Source organism: Pomacea canaliculata, linkage group LG4 (assembly GCF_003073045.1).
Source record: "Pomacea canaliculata isolate SZHN2017 linkage group LG4, ASM307304v1, whole genome shotgun sequence".
NCBI classification, from domain to species: domain Eukaryota; kingdom Metazoa; phylum Mollusca; class Gastropoda; order Architaenioglossa; family Ampullariidae; genus Pomacea; species Pomacea canaliculata.
Window position 1 is genome coordinate 6,785,204 of NC_037593.1, and position 9,848 is coordinate 6,795,051.

Genomic DNA, 9,848 nt, shown 5'->3' on the forward strand with positions numbered 1-9,848 from the left:
GTCAAGGGTTGCTCACGTGTTTCACCACAGAAGGCAATTAAATTGTAGATTCTGCTACTGTGCGGTACGTTGATAATACTTATGATTAAGACATATGTGTGTGTAAGAGAGAATTACATAATATAGTATTTATTTTGCGAGTTCTCACTTGCTACTTTATAGGCATCTCTCTCTCACACACAACATCCATACAAGAGCAAACTGACAGCAATGTGAATATGTATTCCCACAAATTATTTATGCGACGGCCGAGGGTTTGACAAGGGCAGTCACTTGCTGGCTATAGTCATCTCCTGCTCCACAACTTTTCTCATCTGTTGTTGTCCAAACAAAGAGACAGTTAACTGTAGCTAGATCGGGCATCTTCTCTGGCATCCTCATGTAGGCTGTCTTCACAACTCTTTACTGAATGTGTAAAATAGTTGCACATAACTTTCGTTGCTGACACTAAGCAAGAAAACAATGGGCATGGCCACTTTACACCCTGAAATAACAGCATAACTTTGGGGGCTAACGCTTTTTTGTCGTGATTAAAATCTGACTCATGAATCTGAAATATATCTGGAACGAAAAGAAACCAAGCATAACAGGATCCACAGAAGCCGAGACATCTAAATCTGCAGGCTTTAGTTCCACCATAATAATGTCGAACCGACTTCTTGAAATAACTTTTTTGTTTTACGAGTATTAAATTAGTAACCTTCCCAGTCACTCGTTTTCAAATGTATATACACTCTGACAGATATGACAGAAGCGCACCACATGTGAGGCCTCCAATAATTTACAGCCTTTCTCAAGTTACGAACAAGGCTAAACATGCTCAGTCCAGCGCTTTAAACGGGACATCGCTATCAATGAGTAATCCCCCCTTCACACAGATGGCGTTCCGTCCTTTTATTCTGGAGTTAACGTCTGGTGTGTGCAGAGTCTTGTTACGACAAGCAGTTGACCCGCACGTGGGCTTAGTGTTACCATCCTGCTGGCCCTGACAGACCTGTTAAAAGCATGAGTCTCAGGAAGCCTGTGCCTCCCTCTAGCGGAGACATGTAAAGTATCCAGACACGCCTGAGGACGAGGTTATTTACGGGTGTCGTCTGTTTAATGAACCATGCCTTCAAAGAACTCACATTATCAATGAAGAATTCTCGGCGAGGGGAACTCGAATTTCAGCAAATCAATCAAGCAACAATTTTTTAAAAAGTGTTTCAACAGCTGTAAGAGACTGTAATGAACCCGAAGGCTCAAAACAACAAAATTAAGAAAATAAAACAAGAACATTTCTTAAAAAAGCAAATTTTAAAAACATGTATTCTTTTACTCAGTACTTGATATGGCGCAGTGACTTCAGCGCTTGTCCCCACAATAGTGAGTATCGGGTGTTGTTGGTTCGTATCTTGATCTTTAAAGGATAGACAACTTTTTTCGGGTTGATGTTAACTAAATATTTCAGTGTGTTATGACTCTGAGAAAAAAAAAACCCAACTAAACAAAGTCATTTTGTTAACATCAACATAGCGCAGCAAACCCCAGGTAGCTTGACATTCGTCTGGGGGAGCTCTCTCTCTCTCCCCATTTATAAAGACCTAAGTTTTCTTGTTTGTCGAAGCTGGAGAAATGGGTTGGTCTATGTTTGTAAGAAAATGTCAAAGTTCAGCTTTCAACGTTTTCCCGACTCCACAGGGGATACAGATAATCAGTTAATCGTGTCCTTGACTTTCTGACCTTTAGTTGTTTTATTAGTGAAGAGTAAGTGGAGGTGCAAAACTAAAAAGGTGGCGGAACGATCGTGCACAGTATGCACAGTCATGGAAGTCCAGCGGACAATAAGTGCAAGGATGTTACAGTTCCAGATTACTTTTGTCTGTTGCATTGCGACACACTGACCTAATATTCAAACAAAACAAAAGAAAACATTCACTTCTCAATAGGTACAAGAGTGTCACAGTTCCAGGTTACCTTTGTCTGTTGCATTCGTGACACTCTGAATACACCAACGAACAAACAAACAAACAAAAAATTTTTTTTCTTGTTCTCCTCTGAACACCAAATGCTCCACACAAAACATCAATTACTTTTCACGACTCACGAAAGTTTACAACGAGCGAAAACACAGGGTGAAATATTGCCACGATCTCTGTGCATCGACTACAGTGGCGCTGCGCACGGACCTCGCACGCATGCGCATAACTTCTTCGGTCCAATCGATGTACTGACGTTTCCTACTATACATCCGCCGTGGGACAAGCCTACAGCTGTTAGTGTCAGTGACTTCACTGATGTATGAACGCATCCTTTGGAGAAAGATACATGGACATCGTGGCAAAGAGTACATACTCTCGAACAGAATACAACACCCACCCACCTCTCATCCCTGAATCGTTGCGGGACTTACAAGACGACGTATGTAGTCCTCCTAACCACCCCATCTCCATAAAAGTTCCACTAAGAATATCAAACTACTTCCTTATAAGTATAATATCAGTTTCTTTCCTTATTCCTGCATGTTGGGGTGTGGTTTTCGGGGGATAGTTTCTCAATATTTTGATCAAAGTGCGTCAAGCTGAAAAAGCCTTTTAGGGGTGTGTGATGATTTTTGCTCATATCCATTGGACACCAGCAAGCACAATGCCCGAACTATAGCTACAAAGGGTATCTTCATAAACGTTTTAGGACAACGCACTAAGAATGTAGTATTTGAAAGAGAACTGTGTGCTGATCTAGTATAGGTCAAGGGTATCTGGTTCAAGATGTGTTTTCAAGCTGGCGCGTGCTCTAAAGACCTACTTCTCGCGCTCAACCGTCTTCTTCAAAGTCTGTGCAAACATGGATGAGTACAGCTTAGCAGTACTACATGATGTCACTTTAAATATTGATTTCCGCACCCCATTTGTTTAACTTCGCTCATCAGGTGTTGCAGACTGCTGTCTTCTGTTTGGAACCTTTTCAGCTCTGCCGGATGAATCAAAGCCAGCGGATTTATTCTGCCGCTCATGCCAATGGACGCTACAGATAAAAAAACCGGATGTCACAGTCATCGTGATCGACGTTTACTGTTTAGCCTGTCATGTATTCTGGTCGTGCTGTCGAAGACCGTGTGGGACGTGCAGCCGGAGTCGACCACAATATCGTACGCGCGGCCGTTGACCTTACCACGCGCCGTCACCATCACGTGCGTGTCTTGGCCTAACAGAGCGTGAAGACCTCGCTCGGGGTGGACGCACCTAGTTGACAAAGACCAAAATACATCCTGAAAACGCGAGCCCCAAGTTTGGAGAAACGCGAGCTCTCTGTGTTCTTCATAAGGGGCGATAAAAAGCAAAATGTCCACGAGTGAAGGAAGTGTCTTCTCTATAACCTCACCCTAACCGTGGGCAGATGGTCCCACTGCCTTGCGAGCAATCTTAGGAAAGATAAGCCCTTACAATAAATCGAAATGTTAACACGGCATTGTAAGGTAGTTTTCACGCTGAAATTAGCGGGTAGGTCCAGGGCCAGGGTGGGTAATCATCAGGGCATTGGCTGTGATTTCGCTTGATACAGAAATGGGTTCCACCAAGTGTGGCCCAGAGTTATCCCAGTTTAGAAAGAATCTAATGCTGGATCGGTATTAACAATGACCGCATCACGAAAAGTGTACTACTGGAACCAAAACATAGCCAGTCATGCTGAGAGAAGGAGCTTTTATCATCAGCTGTGGACCTATTTCCGGCAGGCTATTCTCCATTTGCATGTCATGCTGAAGGTAAAACGCCGCACAAACTGGACTTGGAGAAGCTGCAAGACTTAAACGTTGCCGAAATCTTCAAGACCCAGTTGGAGAAAAATTCGCTCAATATTCCATCCACCGTGTAAGTAAGACATCAGTCCTACAGATACATGGTCGGTTATTTTATAACAGTGTGTGTGTGTGTGAGAGAGAGAGATTTTTTGTGCGCGCGCATCTGCACCTGTACTACAAATACAAGATTTATGGTATACTCCTGTTGCGAATACTTATCTACAATTTGTGTGTACACTTCATAAACCTGTCTGTTCTAGCCTGCACTCTAAAATGTAGAAGTCAGCGTCTTGTTTTTTGAAGCTCGTCAAAGTCTCGTCTTGATAACCAGCCAGCAGTCTGTTTCGATTGCACCGATAACCCCGACCCCATTCACCTACTGCCAGAACTACAGGCCACACAGCCCCAACATCTATCAAATCTTCCAGAGAACATGAAAGCGGTCAGAAACTAACAAAAAATGCGTTTATCTGACAATCACACGATTGCTGACTGCGGCACAGCACCCAGTTACCGATGCGTTTATCTGTATACCAGATAGAAAAGCTTTCTTTTTCTACGCTAAATTTAAATTAAATTTGCTGGTGAAAGTTTAGCTTGCAGATATAACACACTTTTTTGTGCAAGGGCAGAAACGTCATGCAGTGCAATGTCCCATTTTTTTAATAATTCACACACGCGCACGCGCGCGCGGGGGGTGGGGGATATATTGACATCATATACTTGTATGAAAAAAAAAAAGGTGGTCCTCTGTGGAAACATTGCAAACGTCCCCTCAGATTATATACAGTGTACAGCAACAGTGCCATAAAGCGCCCACCTGTATCCAAGGTGACGAGCTCTGTCAGGTGATTAATAATATCTGGAGGACGTCTTCACCCTGCAGAAGGCAATTTTACAGTGTACGCGAACTGGCTAGAGAATTGGTGAGGCTACTGGTGACCTAGTGCTTGTTACATGGTCGTGGACGATAAAGGTGAGAAAGAACAGGTGAACTCGCCAGCACCTGGACAGGATCACGTACATTCAGCTTACTCAGTAGGCGGCGTGTCTGTACCGAAAATATTTTATTAAACTCCACTTTCAGCTAAGTGACATTGTTATTTAAAACTAATCATTTAATCAAAATTTTATATATGGTGCATTTTCTTTCTCACACTCACGCACACATACACATAGATTTACCATGCTAGGGTTCACACACACTGCCGTCTCGCTTAATATTTGTCCACAATCAATAAAAATCAAACCCCCTTAGGCACAACTCATACAAAAAGCTATATAAATGCTGTGAGATAAAACATGTATGAAGCACATCCCGCTCAGCGCGAGCGTAGAAAGAAATATGAGAAACAGACAAGACAGCGAGACCTGAGAAGGACAGACAAAGGAAGAAAAATAATCAATAAGAATTTAAAACCCCTAAGGAACGGGTCTGCGCAGAACCAAATGACGAAGCCAACAATAGATTAATACATCGCGAGGTGGCTTGCAATGCATAGGTTTGTCATTTGCAAGAAACTTGTGTCGGGGAATCCCAGTAATTCTTCGCGGGTGCCTACGCGTCCGTGCGTGGGCGCCCTTGCCCCTCGACAAGAAATGGGCTTTAAGGGGTTTAATCTGACCTACATGTCGGCACTGTATGTTCAGCTACTACATACATGTACTGAGTACACAAAGGTGTGCAGAAACGTCTGAGGCATGCAGTATGATCACCACACTTCATCTACAGGTGTCACGTCCCATGCTGAATCCTCTTTCAGAATAATCTCCCCATAGCATCTTCAAAATAACTGTCTGTGATAACATCACCGCCGCTTTTATGTCGACGCGATGACATGGGTGTAGATGCAATCTTTCTAGATAAAGCCAAGGTATTCGCATTTGTGAGCGGAAAGAAGAAACTGGCAGAAAGGATTCACGATGTTTATTCGTCAGGAGTATACACCCAGCTCAACATTTGCCAGCAATCTCGTCCCATTTAAACGACTTCGTACAAACACACACTGTGAGATCCGTTTACACCTGTAATATGCTTCTTGTACACGCTTACACTACACGCTGTTTTTACTGAGCATTGGACATTCCTGCTTGATCGAGCGACACACATTTGTTAGCCAACCACACAAATCAATTACCCGACGATTACTTTACGAGTATCGTCTGCTACCCGTACAAGGTAACCCTACAGCCAAAGCGATTAACCACCATCCTTACACTCAGATATCTGTGTGCGTCTGTATGTGTCGTGTATTGTGTGTGTGTGTCGACGACATATTTACACAACATATACAGCAGGTGTTATCAACGGATGTTTACTCACTGGGGCTTAACTGATACGAAACAGAGACTTAAAGCCCTTTGTCGCCGAATGTCACTGTATATATATAGGTACCTGCGACAGCTAGGAAAGCTTCAGTGCATGTTACAATGTGAGATGAAGCGTTTACAATAAATATGAGACATAACATTTTCTGAAAAATAAAATCAAAGAAAATTATTGCACCGTACCTCAGAAGTCCTTGAAGGCACACGTCACAGAAGCTGTGACCACAACTTTTAATCTGCACGGGATCACGCATTGGCAGACGACACACAGGGCCAAGGCATCGTCTGCGCGGTTTGTCAACAAACGCCACTTCGAAGCCTGGCATCTTTTCTTCTTCTTTCCAGCTCGGTAAACTCACGGAAAATCCAAACAACACCTCGCGCTGAAGCCTTCGCCAAAGAGAAAAAAAAATCCACTCAAGAATGCTGTGTTCTCTTTCCCATTCACCGCTAAGAGATTCTCCTCGTGCTATTTCTGCCTTGCGTTCTAACTGTCGTCTGCTCAGCGATATGCTGCTGACGCCAGCTGGCGTGCATGCCTATTTTGAGAACGAGACGATTTTCCCGGTCACGTGGTGTAGTTTTCCTTACGCTACGGGAGACGCGAGCCGGCGAAGCGACAACAAGAGGCTTCGAGTGACTTATCTCGTCAACACTGACGCGTGATAACCTAATATGTAAATATAGCTGTCACGGATGGAAATATTTACTGGCGGTCGTGCATGACATTCAAGGCACGTGCTTTGTATGCGAAGTGCGATTGTTTATTTTTCTTCGTGTTTTGTTAATAAGCAGGTCTACGCAAGCAAGAGGTATAATGACAGCTATAGGTTGGAAGGTGGGAATAACAATGACAATGACAATGGATCTTATTAACGAGAGGTAAAGTAAGCAAGACATTCTTTTTTCCATCTCGCCCTTGCCCTGTACGGGGGGAGAATAAACTAATTAACTATAAGCGCTAAAAGAGTAGTGGAAGCTATATATACAAAAGTGAAAGGAATGAGAGAGAGAGAAAGGGTGAGGAAAAAGAACTGACAGGCTAAAGCAAGAAATCATGGCACCTCTCTCTCTCTCTGTCTCAACACGCACACTTGGTATTTCCTTCGGCCGGGAAGTTACACATTTATCGTACTCGAGGTGTGCAAGCCACATGCCTTTTTGACGTCAGAAGGAAGTAGAGAAACACGAGATTCACAAGGAACCTCGAGAGGAAAATAAATATGGACTTTCAAAGTTTGGGGGAAACAGAAAGGTGCTGCAGATATATGATCCTGCCTCTGCCCGAGATCCCTCAGCTACAACCCCCAAAACCGGAACTTGAAACAACAACAGTGTTTTGCCATCCTTCTCCCCCATCCTTCCACAGTGCAATCCCTCCCGCTTTCCACAAACAAACTTTCCGTCAGAGTAAGTCAAACATGGAACTAAGCTCACGGTTGCTGTGTGATAACACCAAGAGTGCGCTGTGACTTTTTAAAAAATAAAATGCACGTGGGTTGACTAAAATTCTAATTTATAGTGTCAATAAATGTAGTAGGCTATGGGGAAGCTTTGAATTCAAAAGGTTGTGCTGGGATTCGTTTACTGTTGTTACAGAGCACAGAGGCTCAATGCTAAAGAATGATCTTAAGGGTTAAATAATAGTTTCTGCAGCTTTTGTTGCAACGATTGTGTGACACAATATAATTATAAGAAATGATAAAGGTCAATTATTGAACTCTTGCTCGATCATTCTCAATCGATGTACATATTCTAGAAACCTAATCCCGAACTATCTGACAACAGCTTCTTAAAACATTAAAAATACTATACTATAATTTTGTTATGAAGAAAAAGAAATAAATAGAAATATAAATTATTGTGTATCATTTGATGAAAGATTTTTTTTTAATGCGGCTAAATGGGGATTGTATTTGGTGGGAAAGCTGGGACTGGGTGAGGAAGTAAAAGTATGTTGACTGCTATGACCTGTCTAAGGACTGTAAGGAAAGTCGAAATTAAGATTAAATTTAAACAGCGATTAAGGGAAATTTTCCTGCTCACGAAAACAGTCCATCAAGGTTTAGAAAATATGTTTCCTCAGAAAGTGATTTCTTGACCTTTCTCTTCTGTACAAAAAAAAGAAAAGAAAAAAAGAAAAAAAATAAATAAAAAAAAACGCCGAGCGCAACTCGGTCACTTCAGTGGTCATTGAGAAACTGAAGCATGTGCACTATTAGCTGCTGATGCACAGGGTTCCTGATTGTTTGATCTACAGAGTGTAAAAAAAGGTAAAGGTGAGAGCTCGTACATGGTGAGAGACTACGAAGATAACATCTTTGTTCCCCCCCCCACACACCACACACACACACACGTCGTTCTGCCACTCATGCGCAGACTGTCTTTTACTTTGTCATTTTTTCAAATCGATTACACCTGGTGACTGATTTGGATGAAGCTGGCGTTCTTGCGTGGTAAGGCTGAACGGGTGTGAATTCTTAGGTCATGCTTTCGATTTGTATCGATGATTTTTTTTTTTTTTTTTTTATAATTTGATTTTACTTTTTCTTAGTGTGGAGAGATGTACGCGCTTGCTTGATGAAGGAGGGGTGGGGGGAGAGACAGTGTTGGTGTTTAGGTTAGAATATGGGCCATGGTAGGGGTTTAGAAATAGGGTTTAGATGGTGTATACTTTGTAAGAATGAATAAACGGAAAAAAATGCCGGGCTGCTGTCAAGGTAATTGGTAGTCGGCAACCGCGTAGTTTGTTCACGCATGCGCTGACGGTGTATGAAAAAAATATATATACAACAATGACAGAGAATCCCTAATACAGAGACAGAATGCTTATATTAAATTAGAACTACATAATTTTGGCCACCACTTTCCTACGAAGGTTTTTTTGTTGTTGTTTGTTTGTTGTTGTTGTTGTTAGCGCACATCCTATATAATATAAGTGATACAGGCCTCTATATAATCACCCACCCTTGTCCGCCCCCACTGTGGCCAGTCCGTCTGTCCGTGGTCTGAACTCTCGTAGCGACACGTGTAAGAGAAAATGGCAAGCGAACTTATATGCTACCCCCCTCAATAAACAATTCGTTCAGAGAGGAATGGATGACCACTAGATGAATGCAGCTATAAATTACTAACGAGGAACACGTTTTGTGTGTTAATGTTTTTGGAGTGCAGTCTTTTTTTTCCCCTTCTTCTTCTTCTTCTTCTTCTTCTTCTTCTTCTTCTTCTTCTTTTTATTTTCATTGTCAGTGTAATTTATTTATTCTTTCACTTCCTTTTGTCTTCGATCGTCACCCTAAGAGCATGGACGTGTATAGCGTGTGATACAAGTTCGTGCTAAGAGTTTGTAGTTCGCAATGCTTGTGATGCCCATGAGCTATCGCGGCAACACGAAAACCAAGAGTTATCGCCGAGGAAATGTTTTGCAGTTCTCTGTCTTTGTGAACTTTGCACTCTCCTAACGTGCTGTTTACCTCGGACGTAGCAACTGCTGCAGCAATGTCGTGCATTAAAGCACTTGCTCGCCTCACTTCCCTGCACAACACCAGGACTATCTTGCACAGTAAGGATCCATCCGTACTCTCTGTCAGTCCATTATCAAGAGCTTCATTGCTGATGGGGTGGGTGGGAGAGTATATATGGTGGTGGCACCTTCAGCCCTCGACAGTATGTGTTTCAAAGAGTCATCAGAATGTTCCACTTAACATGCTTGTTTTCTGGTGCACAAATTAACCTTGTGAAA

At 42.5% G+C, this 9,848-nt stretch overlaps 1 protein-coding gene across 1 annotated transcript in view; it reads right to left on the minus strand.

Annotated features, from left to right (window-relative positions):
- The window catches only part of LOC112562574 (TNF receptor-associated factor 4-like), a 30,347-nt gene extending 23,719 nt beyond the window's left edge, over positions 1-6,628 (minus strand). The window contains exon 1 of the mRNA XM_025235881.1: positions 6,290-6,628. Within this exon, the coding sequence (XP_025091666.1) occupies positions 6,290-6,432 (143 nt within the window). The 5' untranslated portion in view covers positions 6,433-6,628. The remainder of the gene's footprint in view (positions 1-6,289) is intronic.
- Between the last annotated feature and the right edge of the window lie 3,220 nt (positions 6,629-9,848).